Below are 20,511 nucleotides of genomic sequence, written 5' to 3' on the forward strand. Positions count from 1 at the left end.
GTATTTTATGTACGAAGTTGCTATTATTTCAAATTTGTTTTAATTATAATATAAATAAATAGCAAGGAGCGTGCGAGCAAAGCAGGCTCAATAGACTATTTAAAAAATAAAGATTATTTGTGGAAACACAATTATGTACAACGTGCTATAAACACAATGCTCTCTGGACATCTCACCAAAAATTGGTATTATTTTAAATCGACTTTTAAAGTTTTATCACTCGAAATTTTAAGCAAGATCTCGTTTTCCTTGACTAATTATTATTTGGCTGTTCGGAAGTGCAATTTATCAAAAGGATTTGAAACTATCAATCTCTGAGCTCTGCTCAACAGTACAAGTATGTATGTACATATATTATTTTTAGAATTAACAGTTCAGCACAAGTTTATTATTTTTAGAATTTGTAAGCATTTTGATTCTATAAATACTGTGAAATTGTTATTTTATTCACTTGTACGAGTATATATTAATGTAAGTTAGAATATATATGTAGGTAATTTCACAGTATGGTCTTTTTTTTCAATCATTCTTACTATTTTTAAAATATATTAAATGTAACTTTTTTAAAGCTCATCTGTCATTGAATTATGACGATCTTTCATTTTTTCTTAATCAGGAATAGAATACAGGCATGTGTTCAGCAAAAAGGATCCAGCTAATTAATTGCAAATTCGCGAATCTTTTTCATACATTGCAGCAAAATTATAACGAAACAATTTGATATGAGGCAGTAAAAAAGGCAATAAACTGTCGCTAATGCTGCCTATTATTACCATATATGAGCCGTTATATTTGAAAGTGGCATACACTTTTCTTCATTTCGATAAATATTTCCTTAAACATTAAATACTATACTGTTATAAAGTGAACTTTACAAATAAAAAAAATCATGAACTAAAAACAATACTATTTAATGTCTACTTTAAATAATGCAATCGAATTTATCGAAAGGAATAAAATTGCTTTAATATTTGATGTGATAAACTCACGTTGACTATAAGCACTAAAATTTGCGTATTTATTTTTTGATATATTTGAAAGTGGTGGAAGTCAAATTTTCAGTTGCGAAAACACTATTTCTGTTGACTTAATTCACAAATTGTTATCACTCCTTTTAATTCAATATGTCCAGAATCTCGGAAAAATAGAATAAAGTTAGTACAGGCCACCAGTATTTATTAGTTTTGCATTTATTGTAAAATGCAAAAAATTATCTTATATATAATTTTGAAAGAGACTTTGTAAATGTATGTATGTATTTATTTATAACAAATTTAATAAAATGTTTACTATTACATTGGCCATGTTTAAACGGTTTATATTACAAATACCGAGCGAAGCCGGGTAAAAACACTAGTTATACATATATAATTTCGAAAGAGACTTTTTATGTTTACTTGGGGGTGTAGAATCTGTGACGTTCAATTTAACAAAAAAACAAACGAATATTCAAATAAATTTAATAAATTGTTTACTATTAGATTGGCCATGTTTTAGCGGTTTATATTACAAATACCGAGCGAAACTAGTCTAATATATTAAAAACTAGTCTAATATATAATTTCGAAAGAGACTTTGTATGTACGTATGTATGTTTGTTTGGGTCGTAAATTCCTTGACGTTCAATTTAATAAAAAAAAAAAACAAACGAATATTCAAATAAATTTAAATAAAACAAAACTATTCAAATAAAATGTTTACAAAGATTGGCCATATTTCAACGATTTATATTACAAATACCGAGCGAAGCCGGGTAAAAACACTCGTTACATATATATATATAATTTCGAAAGACACTTTGTATGTATGTACGTTTGTTTGGATCGTAGATTCCTTGACGTTCACTTTAATAAAAAAAAAAACAATCGAATATTCAAATAAATTTAAATAAAACAAAACTATTCAAATAAATTTAATATAATGTTTACTATTACATTGGCCATGTTTAAGCAGTTTATATTACAAATACCGAGCGAAACTAGTCTAATATATAATTTCGAAAGAGACTTTGTATGTACATATGTATGTATGTATGTTTTTTTGGGTCGTAGATTCCTTGACGTTCAATTTAATAAAAAAAAACAATCGAATATTCAAATAAATTTAAATAAAACAAAACTATTCAAATAAATTTAATACAATGTTTACTATTAAATTGGCCATGTTTAAGCAGTTTATATTACAAATACCGAGCGAAACTAGTCTAATATATATGTAATTTCGAAAGAGACTTTGTATGTACATATGTATGTATGTATGTTTTATTGGGTCGTAGATTCCTTGACGTTCAATTTAATAAAAAAAAAAAACAATCGAATATTCAAATAAATTTAAATAAAACAAAACTATTGAAATAAATTTAATACAATGTTTACTATTACATTGGCCATGTTTAAGCAGTTTATATTACAAATACCGAGCGAAACTAGTCTAATATTGTATATGTAATTTCGAAAGAGACTTTGTATGTACATATGTATGTATGTATGTTTTATTGGGTCGTAGATTCCTTGACGTTCAATTTAATAAAAAAAAAAACAATCGAATATTCAAATAAATTTAAATAAAACAAAACTATTCAAATAAATTTAATACAATGTTTACCATGTATTACATTGGCCATGTTTAAGCGATTTATATTACAAATACCGATCGAAGCCGGGTAAAAACACTAGTAATGAAATAAATAAATAAGCTCAATAAAATCATATTTATTCCAAGGAATCAGGTATTTGGCCAGTGGTGGTGTGCGCCTGAGTGAACCACCAACATCACACACCGTTGAGTTGAGACTCAAGAGAGAGGCAGAGAGAGAGAGAGAGAGAGAGAAAAGGAAAAGCGTCGGTCGGGTCAGTCGGTGTTAACTTTCAGGTCCGCGTTGACAGATGAAATATAACGTCTTCCGAGGAGGAGGCGGCGGTGGGGGCGGAGGGGTAGGGGGGCCTTTGGGGCGGCGCCCCACGGAGGGCGGCGCTGCCCCCTCCTCCTCCTCCTCCGATGTGTTCCGATCTGCTCCGACGAGTGGTCACACGACGAGTGAACCGCCACACAACTGCCCGAGCAGCGGCGGCGCGCGACGGCGCCATGCGCGTCTCGCACGTGCGCCGCAAACTTACACCGGGTAAGACGCATCACACCAACCCCAACCCCAACCCCAACCTCACACCACCCTCCGTCCGATCGTTCTCTCGCCGTCTCCCTCCAGTTTCGCACTTTTGCGCCATTTATTTACACGCAAAACTCGCCTCGATCGGTCGTGCTCTTATTCCGCGCGGGGTACGTGTTGATAAATAAACCGAACTGAACGTTTGTGTATATTATTACATTATTATTTTCATAATACGCAGTTTTATTAAAATAATATATATGTATATCTTGTGCGGTGTTGAAAACGTCACGCGGATTTCTGTGTACTACAGTGAGATAAAAAAATCTTTCCAGAAAAAGCCACATCCGATTCCGCTCCGCGGTCGATTTCTTGCAAACATGTCATTATTTTCTACATACGCTGTGCATAATATTTTTTTATCTCATTATTATTATTACTTGTGTTTTGTAACTGTTTAAATGTTGAATAATACATGCATGCATACATACATAGGTGGGTTTAATTTTTTTGTCGCGGCGCCAACTTTTTCTATCGCTATTCACGTACGAATGGAGATAAATTGTAAAGACGTCATAAAAGTTAAGTAACCGTAGATTTTTAGGTCAAAATGCGTTAAAGTGTTTTTATTTAAGTGTTTCGCCTTACCTGGGATGAATTATGAATGGAGCGAGTGTAAGAACCGAGAAAACAGGAAGGATTTGTTAAGAAACACAATTTGTAAAGAGATTAAGCTTGATAAGCACTCCTTCTTCTTCTTCCATTAACGTTTACTTGCAATTTTCTTAGGAAACTAATCTCACGATAACTTTTATTTTAACGTTGCACTTTTCGAAGAATACCTTCAGGCAAATTAAGCACACTGTGATTATTATTATTATTATTATATATTAAAATTCGGATTCAAATTATCAATGACAAAAAACAAAGTTTGTACGTTGTTGTTTTTTTTTTTTTGATTATTTATAGTTTTTGAATGCCACTTTAAAAATCCATTACGCTTTTTGGCGATAACGACATAAATTATAACGGCAGTTTGTTTTGCACCCTCTCGAAGTGGGTGCACCTTTGAGTTATAATTTGCTAAGCCGAAATCCAACAGGTAAACACTTTTATCGTCAATTGTGTATACCTGGAGTGTCTCGTGAGCGTTTGAACGCTTTTTTATTTGCGTTGTTCTCGGCGAGTGTTCGAAGCAACGGTTGTGATTTTAGTGTGTGTGGTGTTTTGATGATCTGATGATCGAAATGTTAATTGTTGTGTTGTTTTTGTTTCGACAGAGTGGTGAGGAGCATGCAGTGGTGGCGCGCGGCGCTGGCGGCGTTGTCGCTAGCGGCGGCAGCGGGGATCGCAGGGGGCGTTGGAGGCGCAGCGGGCGTCCAGGGCGGTGCGGGGCTGACGACGGGGGCGGCAGGCGAGCGCCCCAACGCTGCGACCGTGGCTCAAGTGGAACGCACCCTCTTAACACTGTTGGGGCTTCGACGAAGGCCTCGACTGGCGAGGGCGCGCGCCTTCGTGCCGGAGGCCATGCGCGCGCTCTACCTTCAAATGGCTCACCCTTTGCCGCCACCCTTCCATCACGACACACCCTTGCATCATCAAACGGCCAACACGGTCAGGAGCTTTACACACCAAGGTTGGTAGCCCCCCTCTAACATTACCACTAATGACGTACTCGTGTTTGTATAATCTTGGAGTAGGAGTAGGGGAAAAGGAGGGGTTAAACGGATGAAAATACTTTTTTTCCAAATTATTATTATATAATACAAATGTCAAATTATTATATAATACATGTGTTTGTATATAATACAACCCTCCATGCTCTTTCTCATATTTTTTTTTTCAATTCCTCTTATCAAATAACTATACGCAGTTGATTTGGTGCAAATTAGCCGGACAATAGTTTCATTTTCCGACTGTTCAGTCTTTCAGACTATATTTGTTAGGCATTAGTTCCAACAAGATTATGCTCAACCCTCAATATGAGAGTATCACATGGGTCAACTATATTGATATTTAAAATTGCTTTTTATATGTAAGTGATTATTATGCTAGTGCAAAATAGTGTCGTTTTTTGATGGAAAGGTCTTTTATATTCGTTGGTCTTATGTTGAGGGTTTTGTGGGTTAACTTTTTTGATCTTTTTTTGATTTTTAAATGCTTTTTATTATTACGAAATTATGTTCACAATACATCTTATATCTATTTTAATAGCTACTGATCTACTGATCATTTTCTATTTTACAATTTTAATTTAATTTGGTTAGTAATCACAGTATTATATTATTCTAATGTTAATCTAAAGCATAATAGGAAAAAGAGCTCAAAAACCTATTTACAATCCTTATAAATGTTCATAATACATCTAATACATAATATTAATTAAAGACTATCTAAAGTCGATGACCTAAAGCAGATTGTGTTTAGGTAGTCTGTGTTTATACCTGAAGGGTATAGACATTTTATTGTAATCACCGAGACTCTTCACAAGTGTGTTAGTATGGTTATTAGTGATTCTTTCATAGAATCTACTGGTTAGTTTGTTAGTAATGTCTGTAACAAACGGAATATTATATATAGCATGCAGTTTTTTCAGGTTAGTATATATGGGTGTATTTTTGATCTTTGAAATGGCTTGATATAAGTGATTATTGTGCTAGGTTGTTCTGGTACAAAATAGCTGTGCAACAGTCTCGTTTTTTAGACGGAGAGATCTTTTATATGTTGAGGATTTTATGGGTAGATTTTTTTTTTCATTAAAATGGCTTGATATAAGTGATTATGTTGGGTTGTTCTGGTGCAAAACGGCAGGAAGACAGTTTAGCTTTCCGACGGGAAGGTCTTCCAGACTTCGGTGGGCTTCCGCTAAATCCAATTTTCTTTACATATTACAAAGCTCTTTGACTGACTTCAGTCGTGATTTTTTACTCTTTATATGTACTCTCTTCGTGGTGTGAATGTTCAGTGTAGTAGATATGGCATAAAGAAGTTTTATTACGTGGTGTGTATTGTGAAACACGTGGTCGATTCTTAACTTTAATTTTAGGGAGAATCAGGGCTCACTGATACCCCCCTTTTGTACGCCACTAATGAGTCATTAGTAATGATCACCGTTGTATGTAAGTATTTATTTTTGGACCAAAATTTGATTCAATCGACGTACATACTTGATTAATAGTGTTTACATTAGGGATAGATATGTAAGACCCAAATGTGGTCGGCAGTCGACCTATGAACTTTTTGGGATCGTATTTTTAGATTAATTGTAGAATTTGTAACAATGCACATTCTTTCGATTTGTTGATATCTAGTCGACCACGATTTGCTGTTAATCGGTTTTAAATTCAATCTACATATGTATATGTGTTGGCTTACATTTAACCCTAATTTTAAAAGTTATTTGTCATCATTTCTTCGAATTGAAAGTGTTTATATGATGCGCTTTTGTATTTCAAATATTTATGGGAACACTTGTGGGTTTTTTTTATTTATTGAAAAATCAACATATAACAGATGTAGAAATGCATAAAAATAAAGAGAAACAAAATAGCATCTTAGCCCAGTTAGACATTTTTAGAGAGTAAACATAAAGTGATAGAATATTGCATGTTAATTATAAAATAATAATAGAAATGGATCAATCAATCAAAACCTTCCCGATGAAAATGCTGAATTGATGCAAGGAAACACCGAATAGATCAACCTCATTCAGCTCCCCGTTAAACACACGATAAACACGCTGTATGTAGATATGAATATTTTAGAGAATTAGTATTGAAAGGATTAAGTGAAAAGAGTGCGGCGTTTCTAGTATACCTAACTGGAATCCTGAAACCAACCCCACTCAGTAAATCGGGACAATCGAGGAAACCATTTAGGAGCTTGAAAAGGAATGTAGCATCAATGAGTCATTTTTGTTCGCTTTGATCGACAATCATTTCAAACTCAGTCTTGATTATTTATTTATTATTATTAAATAGCAAATTGCTAATGGATTATTTTACAATTAACAATTTTAAACTAAAATATAACATAGTCAACAAAACTATAATTATTAACCCTAAAATAATATAATATAATTCCAAACACCTTCCACAGAGGTATCCATTAATACCCCTCAAGATTAATAGCACCAATGTTACTAGCATCTACATATAATGCTCTCAGGAAGGGCATTGTATATTTGAACGCCTCTGTGAAAAACGCCTCCTGCAGTTTTTTGCTTTCTTTACTCTACATATAATTAATTTATTCCCATTTCTAGTTTTATAATTATGTATATCTCTATTCCTCACTAAATGATTATTAAAATATTTGGGTAATAGATCACTATCTAGCTTATGTATATACAAATTTTAAAGTGCTTAATTTAGGACTATTTCTAATGTCTATAATTAATTATGTACTACCAAAAGTTGATTCTGAAGCGTTTGAGATTTGAAGTGTGCATCCCCCTATTTGTATTGTAATTGAAAATGTGAACGTATAAAAAAGAATGAAATTTTGATTGCAGAGAGTGCTATCGACAAACGGTTCAAAGGTCACCATAGATTCCGGCTGGCCTTCAACGTGAGTGTGCCCGACGACGAGTCGCTGAAGGCGGCCGAGCTGGTGCTCAACAGAGACAGTGTACGGTTAACCGTGGACAATTCTGAACAGAAACATCAGGTGCTCGTGTACGACATTGTGAAACCGGGCGTGAAGGGGGAGTCGCAGCCCGTGCTGCGACTGTTGGACTCGAAGTGGTTGCGCACAACGCGCGCCGGCTCAGTGCGATTGGACGTTACCGAAGCCGCAGAACGTTGGGTGTGGCAACCAGGTCAAAATTACGGCCTGCTGGTGCACGTGAAGGGCGCTGAGCCCTCGGATACTGCGCGCCCCCACGTGAGGCTGCGCCGCGCCCCCTCCGACTCGAGCCAATCTTGGCGGGTGAGACAACCGGTGTTGCTGGCGTACACGGACGACGGCCGAGCCAGGCTGCAGAGACCATCATCGGAAGAGAAGGGCGGCAGGCATACGAGGGCGGCACCCCGCAATTCTCGCCGCCCTTACAAGCACAAGGACGGAAACTTGTCCTGCCAGAGACACAGCCTCTACGTCGACTTCGCAGAGGTCGGCTGGAGCGATTGGATCGTAGCACCCAGCGGCTACGAGGCTTACTACTGTAAAGGCAACTGCCATTTCCCGCTGCCAGAGCACTTCAACACGACAAACCACGCCATCGTGCAAACGCTAGTCAACTCGGTGACCCCTATGGCCGTGCCGAAGGCTTGCTGCGTGCCCACGACGCTCTCCTCCATATCGATGCTCTACTTGGACGAAGATGAGAAGGTGCTGTTGAAAAACTATCAGGACATGGCCGTGGAAGGGTGCGGCTGTCGGTGAGGGGGCTGGCGTTGTGGTGTATTGCCGCCCTCTGCTGCGACTGGCTGACATCCCGTCGTCGTCCCGAGAGCGCCGAGTGTGCCGCCCTGGGGCGAAGTCTCGGGGACGAGGCCGCGACTACGTGCTGTGATTTGAAGAAGACTTCGATTTGCTGTGCCGAAGCGTGGCGCAAGTTATCAATCCTTAGCGAGGAGCGCGTTATGACCGCGTCGAGTTCAGATCTTCGTCTCATCCATGTTCCTTTTGAGACTCGAGCGTCGCTTACATATTTGTTTCATTATTTTAAAGTATCGATATTAAATCAGTGGTTGTTACACGTCGAAAGTGCTCTCAGGCATTGTTTACACTGCGCGATAACTTGACACGTGTCGAGCTACGAAGTCTGTGGATAAATCAAATCGCGCGGTGTAAGCCGGCCATCGAGCAGCGTTTTCCATGCCAGGATGCGGATATCATTTTCCGGGTCGTGCGCCGACGAATGACTTGAAAAATCATTGCGCTCATCAATCGATATGTAAAGATTGGGAAACGCTGTTCTGACGCACAGTGGAACAGCGTTGGAAGGATTATAAACATGGATTTGCAACTCGCTTCGATCATTTTTTTGCTATATACCTATAAATAGTTAATACGAGGCTCGGTTGTAAATCCAAAGCGATATTTTTAATGTTGTACCACTGTCTGAGTAGCACTAAAAGTAAACATTATAAATTGCCCTTATTTGTAATCTAAAAGGTGCATTTTGTTTAATTACTTTAGATGTTGATTTGAAGGACTTCGATATTGAATTGTATTCACTGAATTGTTTTATATTAATCGTTGGAACTGCTAAGAATTTTATTAAATTCACATGAAAAGAAATGCACTTATTATATGGCATATAATAGTCAAAACTATCTGTATTAAAATTCCATATGAAAGTCAATAAAAATAATTATAAAATCTTAAACAATCCACTTTTAGAGAATTGTGCCATTTTATTTTATTCTTCAATTTTTTACACATATATATATATTTCAATAAAGAAAGAAGCGATTTATATTTATATAATGTCATCTCAAGTTATAATTTTGTAAATGAAATCTGTTCTATATTTAATTAATTACATTAGTCAATTAAACATGTATGTATGTGCATACACACATAGTTATATTTATATTTGAATGTATCATATCGTATGCGGTAAATGTGTAAATTTGCATGTTCAATTTTTTGTTTGATTTCAATTGTTTGTCTTTATATGTTTTTAAAATATAATAATGCGTTCGACCCAAAAATAAAGCCGCTGACGATTCTTTCTATACGCGAGGGATGTGTGAAAAAAATTGTTTTAATCGCTTCAGCAATAATCAAATAGCTGAATTTTTAAATATATGTATGTATGTATTAATATATGTTTACGTATGCACGAATAATCGAGTGCCAACGAGATATACACCAAACACGAGGGTATCATCAACAACGTGTCACTCTGTGCTGCCATAAGTCTATTGCCAAACCATGACTAACTTTTAGAATGTAAACAATTGTGTAATTAGTACCTGCTAAGGATATTTATTTTTTTATAATTATAGATTGTGTATATGTACAAAAATTTAAGTCATAGAATATCGGTTTCCTCGGAATTGTAAATATAGTCGATGTATTTGTATATACCCTCTCAAAATGTATAAAATAAGAATACAGAAATGATTCAAGAAGCTTATATATTTTTTATTATTAAACCAATTCAAATTATGTATGTATGTATGTGCATACATCAGATGCATTCTCATCAGTTCCTCTTTTTACAATTAAGCTTTTATGCTCTTACCGAGGCGAGGCGGCTGTATCGGACGCACCTGTCGAGCTCATCTTGTATGCTGATCGAGTTTGGCTTACCTGGGTTGGTCGAGCGTTCCGATGACGTCTCTGCGAATTTAATTCCCATAATTTGGATGCAGATAAGAATTAAATCGAGCTGCAAAATGTATCGAATCCCTGAGTTTCGCTCGGAGCGTTTGTATACACATATGCACGAATGTACCTACCGGTTCATCCATAATGGCCGGCAAAGTGAATTGTTTTATGGGAAACATCTGGCTTTGTTTTTGCTGTAAATGGGATCGACATTTTAACCTGTTGGGGATCGGAGTGAATGAAGAAACTCGATCGAATTCTTGCCGATCGAGAAATCACGTCTCACAATTGTATACAAAGTTGCTCTTAATTGAATCGATCGTTGCGTCCGCCCAAATGTAAACACTCGAAAAGTTATCATTTATCGATCGAAATGCATTTCAATGCTGGTGCAGTCTCTTCTCTAAATTGACAGGTGGTTCTGCCGGAGTGGTACCTACGCCGAGTTGAAAAAGCGTCATCGTTCTTATTGCAATGATGGCGGTGGTGCAGCAGCAACTTGCAACTTGCGGCCAGGTGTTCGACTCTCGCTGCAGTTATAAATAATGGATGATGCCGCCGTAATCGAGCAGCCTCCCTGCTCCTCCTGCACCTCCTGCATCTCCTGCATACACACACACAGACATGCACATAAGCGAATGCATACATACCTGCCAGAGATGGTCAACGCCACATCGACATCTGCAATCTAGATGATCTCATCATTGGCGTTTCCAACTCGAAAACTATCAATTACATATTTAAAATGATAAGACAACATTTTTAATGGCGGAAAATAGATGTAAAACTAAACATATTATGAAAATGAGAACACTTCAATTGAAAAATTCAATATTTGAGCCGTTTTATTTAAAGGGGGCAGAAGTCCAATTTTCAGTTCCACAAACACTCTTTCTGTTTCACTTATTGTAATTCGATATGTCCAGAATCTCTAAAAAGCAGAATAAACCTATTACAGGCCACTAGTATTTATAAATATCGTTAAACGCAAATCATTACATTTAATGTTAGGCGAGATATTACTCAAAATGAGGAAGATTGTACGGCTCATTTACTACATAAATAAAAACGAACTAAATGGTATAACATTTTGTCACAAAATTATTTTTTGAAGACATAAGGAAACGTTATCAGATATAATTCAACATTTTCCTCAATCTTTGATACATTTATATTATAAAAATTACATGAAATGAGACCGAGAATATATCCGCAACAACCACGTCCTTAATTTTTCAGCTTACGATTTCTTCTCGTGAGGCTATTTGAAGGAGAAAGTACATACATATTCATCGATTTCAAACTTGCCAAAAGTCGTCGGATAGTATTTGAGATTACGCTTAGGAAAATGTACAATATTTGACACGTTTTGATCTCACCTGATTGACATTATCTTCAAGATACGACTTTGTGGTAGTTTGGTTTTTTTTCATTTCATAAAGTGTTCATTTTCAATATATACTAATAGTGTAGTTGTTTCCGCCCCACTCTATACTATTTGTCATGTGGTGAAATTGTCTTTGAAAAGGTTATCCTGGAGCCGAAAATTGAAAAGTGGGGATATATTGTGTTTTTATTGGATGGGTTTGATGTTCTATAGATCTCGACAATTATCGATAGACAAAAATAGTGAAATCTAATAGCACACGGTCGATCTGCATTCCGTCATTTTTCAGGATCTTGCCAGCAACAATGTACATATGTATGCAAATATTGATAAACAATTGCTTAGCGAGTGAACGATTTGAAAATGTTTAGACTAATGGTCGACTTCAAAAGCGAGTATATCTCGTGGTATGCATCCGACATCTTGTATTATAAATAGGTGTAGTTGATCGGGTGCAGCGTCTGCATTCCGTTTATTATTTATTTGTATATGAACGTGTGGTGTGACGAATCGATTATGAATAATAAATTAGCGGTAACCCGATAAGCTAAACACCTGTTTTTGGTTTTATTGATCAATTTAAATAACAATGGAGGAGTAAAGGCTATTAGCTGTCGTTAACTTTTGAACGGAAGGTCCTTGGGTCAAACTGACTGGTGTCAAACGGGATTTTTATTGCTTCTATAAAAATTTGTCATTAAACGACTTGAAAAGATCAAATACGACTAACACCAATTCTCCATTTCTTTACATTCATTTTCGAACATGGTTAAAATGTGATTTGATCAATTTCCAACGTGTAATACAAAATGGACCATAAGTAACGGAGCAACTATATTTTTCAAAATTCTTTTTAACCATTTATTCAAATTCAATCATTTAAATTAATAAATATTCCATATCCTTGGAAAACTCATTTTCATATCAAACAATAAAATAAAACCACAAAGTGACCATCACGCGAGTTTTTACATGTCTGTATATACATATGTATATTTTTTTTTCACTACTAATTTAGTTAATTAATATAATATAATATTCTTCCAGATAATTATGAAAGATTTTTTCCCAAAAATTAAAAAAAAAGATTTAAAAAAAAACAAGTATTTTTTAGGTACGAATATCATCGGCATCATCATCTTTTACAGCAATTCACCATCCACTGCTGGATAATGACCTCTACAACTCGTCTCTGTTTTGCTGAATTCTCATCCATCTCACCCCACACATTTTTCTAATTTCGTCTACCCATCTTCCTTACGGACTTTTTTTTATCCTTTCAATTCTCTCAGTTGCCATTCTAGCACTTATTTTGTCCACCTTTCGTCCATTCTTCTAACTACTTGACCCGCCTAATGCAATTTCAATCTCTTCTCTACATATTTCACTATCCTTGTCACACTTCTCACCCACATATTCCACTTCCTATCTTTCCTTTGTTTGCATTGAACTTTGCGTAGCATCTTGTCATTCAAAGCCCAAGTTTCACATCCATAAGTCATTACTGAAATTAATAAACAAAAAATATTTAATTCCATAGTTTTTGACAAATCTGTATACGTTTTAATATTCCAAAGCATTATTTTTGATAAAACCGTCAAAGTTGACCCGTAATTTACCATTATTCCATTAGTTGCTCCATATTGTAAGTACATATGTACGTAGTACAGGACATTTAAAATAAAATGATATTTATTTATTTTTTATGGATATACATATACATATAATAAGAACAGCTATTGGTAAAAATTTATTCACATCAATAAAAAAAATCATACAAAACATTGGCGTTAAATCGCAATTATAAATACTGTATCGATATTGGAAATAATCGTTTCGTTGATGCGCATATAATATTATAATTACACAATGTGACGAATGAATATGAACGTACGATTAATAAAATAAATTATGATCATTACAAACCCGTCGTTTTTATTAAACGTGAAAAATTAATAAATTATTCAATATTTGTAATGTGATCGTTCAATACAGTCACGCTTTTAATCTATTCACAATCGTTGTCGAATGACAAATAGCCGCCGTTTTGAGGAAAATCGCCATTTAGCGATTTTCAGCATTATTATGACAGCAGGTAACATGATATCCACGCACCTGTTTGGCCATTTTCATTTTAAAAAAAAAGACAAACTATTCAAAGTCCACAATATTTAGATAAATTAATTTTTATGATGATACAAAGTGATGTCTCAAAACGTTGATATACTTGTATTCCGGTCTAAAACGAAATAAAACTTATTTATTTATTTAACATTTTTTTTTACAACGCATTGCATATTTTAATCTTGATGTTTTAAGCGTTGTTAGCCCGAAATGTCAACCGACGAAGACTTTATTTAAAATACGTTCGTTTCATAAATTCGCTAATGCAAATTTCTTATTTGCGTCATCGCCATCAAAATCTAATATCCAAATTCTTTCGAACTACCTATAGATTTTTTTGAATGCACATAAATGAAAATAAATTGCCGAAATCTGAATGATTTGCTTATTATTTCTTTTTTTCGTCGAAATCGAAAATTTAAAATACAATTTAATCGATTCAAATATCGCTAAAACTTTAAAATTAGAGAAATTTTTCGTACATGCTAACAATTTTGAATGTCGTCTCGACATATTAATTTTAAATATGTATAAATAAATATGACATAAAAATAGCGTACACACCAACTTAATATAATAAATAGACGACCCATCAGATTCAAGTACTTTTCAAGATGCTTATTAAACAATGTAATCAATTTCCAGGCAGTAAAATCATACACTTATAAACGACATACAATAATAAAATTTTATGTAAATGAAAGTATTATTATGGCAATGAAAATTACATAAAATTAAACTGGATATAATTTTATCCTTTCCTAGTAATTTAAATCTTATCCCATAACCATTATTTCCAATAATTATTCCTTATTGCTTCATGGATAACCCATTCTTATTGCTTCATGGATAGAATATACATATGTATGTAATACAAGCTAAGCTTAAGATTAAAATATTAGAAACTGTGGTCGAGACTTACGAGAACCAAGCATGCTATCGCATTCGTGCAACGTATTGTAACATTGAAAGGACTTAAAATATAATATATATTTTTTTAATTATTTCTTATTTAACTATATAATATTATGAAAGGTCTTCAATTCAATGAAAGGTCTTTAATAATATTACTGTAAGTTTTGCTGTCCATATCATGACGTTTAAAAATTACTATTATCGTCTAAAAAATATAAATTTCCATTAATATAAAATATATATGTATTCCATTAATAAATTAATAATATCAACAACTTGCGAATTTTATATTAAAATTTTACTAATTTAAATATTTTAAAATACGAAATACAAATAGCATGCCTCGGTGGTTGGGCTTTTGCCTAGCACCGAGAGGCGCCGGGTTCGATGCCGTGAGTTGACCTCGATTGAAAAGAATTTATTCCGAGTATATAATATGTAATGCTGCTGGTCAAACTTGGATATTTGGGACTCCAAGTCAATCGTTTCCTATCACAGTTTGCCAATTTTTCTGATTTCAATGTTGAAACGGTTCCCCCATTAAATTGGCTAAAAACCATTCCACCTATCATCAGGCGTCATTTTAGCTTTTCCCAGGGGGGGGCAAAATTTTTGACCAGTAAGGATTGATTTTCTTACTGGCTACTGATTGTAATATACATACATATTTAATAAATGAGTGTACATATAATATATGAATTTTAAATATTTTTTGTTTATCATTTTTTTTATTTATATATTATTTATATAACAAAATATTTTATTATTTTTTATTTATAAAACAAAATTAATGGTAAAATAATTTTAAAAATCTATTAAGAGATTTGGGTATATACGCATACTTAAAAAGTACAAAATAATATGAAAATACATTGAGATTTTTTTTAAACTAAAAAATATAAAATTAGCATTTAATAAATGTTATTATTATTATTATATCATTTTATTTACAATACCATTTTATTATATCAGTTTATGCATAATAGTCAATTTTTCTGATTTCATTGTTGAAACGGTTCCTCCATTAAATTGGCTAAAAACCCATCCTACCCACTGTGTCACCACTATTTGAGTATGATTTATGTACAATAAAATGTATGTACAAGTTTAAAATTCATAGACTATTGTGATTCCATGTCGATCGTTTCCTATCAGAGCTTGTCAATTTTTCTGATTTCATTTTTGAAACGGTTCCTCCATTGGATTGGCTAAAAACCCATCCTACCCACTTTGTCACCACTATTTGAGTATGATTTATGTACAAGTTTAAAATTCATAGACGATTGTGATTCCAAGTCGATCGTTTCCTATCAGAGTTTATCAATTTTTCAGATTTCATTGTTGAAACGGTTCCTCCATTAAATTAGCTAAAAACCCATCCTACCCACTATGTCACCACTTAATAAATGTTCAAATAAATTTAAATAAAATAAAAAATTTTGTTTGGTTGGTAGAATTCGTGACTTTCAATTTAATAAAAAAAAAACAAATGAATATTCAAATAAATTTAAATAAAATAAAACTTAAAATAATTTAATATTTTTTTTATATCCAACCATTTCCAGCCAGCATAGCTCAGTCGTTAAGCTTCTGCCTAACACCGAGAGACGCCGGGTTCGTATATCTGTAGTGCTGCTGGTTAGACCTGGACATTTGTGACTCCAGGTCAATCGTTTCCTATCAGAGTTTGCCAATTTTCTCTGATTTCATTGTTGAAACGGTTCCCGATTAAAAATTGGCTAAAACCTTCCTACCTACTATGTCACCACTATCTGAGTATGATTAATGTACAATAAAAATGTGTGTACAAAATTTATAGCTGTCCTGTTAATTTCGAGTTTTTCAGTGTCTCGCAATTCAGCGACTTATGTAATAAAAATGCTGCATTGTTTGTAATTGGCCAGAAAGGCGCATTGGAGTTTACCAGTTAGGCCTTCCTGGTATATATGTATGTAAAAAATAAAATAAAATGAGAACACTCATCAAATCTACCTTCACAGATACTATTTCCAAACGTTTTCCACCATTAAGATCATAGGAAAATGATTCTGTTAGACCCATTTATATATACATATGTATGTATATGAGTGCAAGGACATCTCTCGACAATGGACCCTGACGATTCTAGCAGACAGTTGGGCTACAGTTCCAGATGGTATCAGCGCCGCCCGTGGTGGCTCCTGCGCGCGTTAATCACCAGCTCCGAACGTCTTGATCTGGACCTGAACCTGGTGTCAGGTTACGCACACCTGGCCGCACCCACCACGCCTACTGACTGCCACCAAAAACATGAAAGACTACCCCCTTTAAAATCGGTAAAAATAAATTTGTACAATATTTCACAACTACAATACAATACGTGGAAATGAAAATTTGAATAATTGAAACTCACGCCGAGACGATTTTACTTACAAACAAAACAAACGAAAATTACAACCGATTTATTTTCTTTTGTTTTGCTCGTCGTTTATTCGGTGCGCGTTCCTCTTCTTTTAATGATTTCAATATGGCGTACATTATGCATGTTTATTACATTACATGCAAATTGTCACAAAGTTATTGTTGCGAGCGTGTAAACTTTTCATATTATATTTCCCGTGTGTGCGCGAGGCATTTTATGTGTATAATTTATTAACAACATCATCAGGGCCCGAACGACTCTTTTTTGCCGTTTTGTGTTTCTTTCGTAAGATAAGGTTCGACTTCTTGTGAGGCACGCAGACCACAATAACAGGTAGTATTAATATACACATTATACATACATACATACATATAGACATACCTGTGCATTATTTTTTGTGCATCGTCAAATCGTAAAAAATGACCCAAAGGTTGTATTGTTTTTGTTCGATCGTTGAAACCAAAAAAAAAAAAACGTAAAAAAAACAACAACCTTGGGATTGTTTTAATTCTTTGAATAAACAAATGAAATATTTTGACGATTTTAATTCGATATTATATTGTTTCAGAGAGTTTGTGCGTTGCCGTTACGATAATAGTGCGATCAAATTAAGCTATTGAATATAAATTATAGGGTTCACGTACGCACTCGCCCAAAGCCATTGAAAGCATGTGGGGTCTATAGAGTCATTACCCCATAGAAACGTGAAACCCTTATTTATAATTTATTAGACATGACCCATCCTAAATACTTGAGATACAAAACAAAATCAATACGCTCATCACGCTCACAAAAAGGTACGTACAATGTTTAGATTATTCTGTTTACTATTATATTATTTTTAAGTAATTATATAATAAATTATTTAATATTCCCATACTAACATAATAATATATATATATTTATATATTATTATACCACATAAAATAGGGACATCGGTAAGTATTACCCATTAAATATGCAATTTTTGGGAATATTCAAGAACTCTATGAATCGCTTACGTCTAAAATTTGATATTTTTCCAACTTTTTGACGATCACTCATCATAAATTTAAGAACAATTTTATTTTTGAACATAGACTTGAGTTGATTTATCTAAATGATATACCAGGGTTGTGAGGACGCTAAAAAAAACTCCAACTCCGATATTTTTCCACAATCCAACTACAACTTTGATTTTAAAAATTAAAAGTTCAATTTTTTTCATTGGATAAATCTTAGAATATTTCTGGAGTACAAATACAGGATGCCGCATATATTTTTATTTTATTTCATTTTAATACACGTGTACACCCCATTTTTAATATTTAAACAATATAACAATAAAAACATAATGGTAAAAAATTAAAATTAAAAAAAAAAACATGTTAATAAAACAAACTAATGTTTTTAAGTATATTTTACGTGATTCACTACTGAACAACACCTACGGTATTAAACTTGTACATATATGTATATGTATATATGTATGTAAGTAATATTCAAATAGTGGTGACAAATAGTAGGTAGGATGGTTTTGCCAATTTATTAGGAGCCGTTTCAACAATGAAATCAGATAAATTGACAAAATTTAATAGGAAACGATCGACTTGGAGTCACAAATATTCTAGTCTGACCAGCAGCACTGCTGAAATACGAATAAATTCTCTTAAAATCGAGGTCAAACCTAGGACTTGAACCCAGGAACCTTTCGGTGGTTAACATTAACGCAACCACCGAGCTATACTGATTGGTAAAATATTTTAAAAAGACGTGAATATTCACAACATTCTACGGATAACCAATGCGTGGTAAGGAGCTTTTGAACTGGCCACAAGATATATCTATTGAAGATGTCTACATACATAGATCCGTATGATGAGCTTTATAAATAAATAGCCCCATCACTATGTTTATTGGAGAATTGCAGAAAATGCTCAATTTTGCTTCAATAGGCTAAAATAATAAGTGCTTATGCACTCTAAAATAATTTTTAAGTATATAAAAACTAAATTCTTGGATTATTAATAATTCCAGAACGTACAAAGAACATACATACATAGTATGTCGTAATATATACGTATGTATATATGTATGTATGTATACAGTACTTATAATATGTACAGTAAACATATACATATAGTTTGTTTTTATAGCTGTTTTTTCATTATCTTGTAATCAAACTTTTTTTCTTTCAATATTTTACAGTTTTTATTTATAAATACACGAAACTAGTAAAATGTACGCATTTGGCAAAATATATTTGTCATATACCTGGCTGTCCTCAATTTGATATTGTACATAAATACGAGAAAAAGACAAAAATAGAACCACCACGTCTTAGATATGCATACATTTGAGTCGCTGGTAATAATTCAAAATACCATCTCCGACTTTGACTCCAGCCAAAAAGCCACGATTCCACAGCCCTGGTAGTTATGTATGTTAATTTATATTATATTATTAATATGGAACGTGACAAGGCGAGACTTGTATTAGTACTTACATATTATAGCAATTATACAACAATTACAAAATGTCACAATAGGTCAAGCAAAATAAATAAAAAGTTATGCTATCATAGCATGATGTTTGTTTTGAAACTACTATGTATACATTATATGTAGTTATTACTTGTGTATTATATACGTACGTACGTATCCGTTTCATTTCCAGATACCGCTGCTAACAGTATTCCGAAATTGTACAAAAAAAAAATAATCCAGGAAGATGTAGAGGTATATTATAATATAATGTGTAGATTACTGTGAAAATATCATAACGAAATGTGTGTCCGTTAAGGATTTCAATAATAATTTTGTATTTTAGTGTGTCACATTGGAATGTTCGAATTTTCACAAAGCATCGCTGTCGTAAAATCGGAACACTAATCGAATTTTAGAACTGATAAACAACTTCGTGTCCGTTTTTTACTCAGGTATGTGATAATCATTTTTTACACTCGTACGTATTTATGTACATCCCAATACGAGAATGGACCGTTATGTACTTTTCTTTAATTACACCACGCAATAACTTTCTAGCCAATGTTACGCACACAACCTAAGTACTATATATTATATTTATGTACATATGTATTTGTATATATGTATGTATGTACATAGACTCAAATATATGTATGTATGTGCGTATATGCGAAGGCCGAATATACACGAATGTGCTTTCTATGGTGTGTCGGTGTCGAAAGCAAGTCGCGCTAGCCGGCGTCTCGTCGTCTGCCGTTTCCCATGATGCCTTGTATGGCCGCCACTCGTTCATCGTTAAAACACAACCTTCGGTGTATGAGGGCCCGAA

At 33.9% G+C, this 20,511-nt stretch overlaps 1 protein-coding gene across 2 annotated transcripts in view; it reads left to right on the plus strand.

Annotated features, from left to right (window-relative positions):
• Positions 1–10,195, plus strand: part of dpp (decapentaplegic morphogen) — a 38,477-nt gene extending 28,282 nt beyond the window's left edge. The window contains exons 1-3 of one of the 2 annotated variants that reach the window (XM_077429273.1): positions 3,033–3,121; positions 4,387–4,742; positions 7,620–10,195. In XM_077429273.1, the coding sequence (XP_077285399.1) occupies positions 4,400–4,742; positions 7,620–8,491 (1,215 nt within the window). In that variant the 5' untranslated portion in view covers positions 3,033–3,121; positions 4,387–4,399 and the 3' untranslated portion in view covers positions 8,492–10,195. Of the gene's footprint in view, positions 1–3,032; positions 3,122–4,386; positions 4,743–7,619 lie in introns of those variants that run through there. The other variant, XM_077429274.1, reaches the window with a different exon arrangement.
• The last annotated feature ends 10,316 nt before the right edge of the window (positions 10,196–20,511 follow it).

The sequence above is a fragment of the Arctopsyche grandis genome, chromosome 4 (assembly GCF_051622035.1).
Source record: "Arctopsyche grandis isolate Sample6627 chromosome 4, ASM5162203v2, whole genome shotgun sequence".
In the NCBI taxonomy this organism is placed as follows: domain Eukaryota; kingdom Metazoa; phylum Arthropoda; class Insecta; order Trichoptera; family Hydropsychidae; genus Arctopsyche; species Arctopsyche grandis.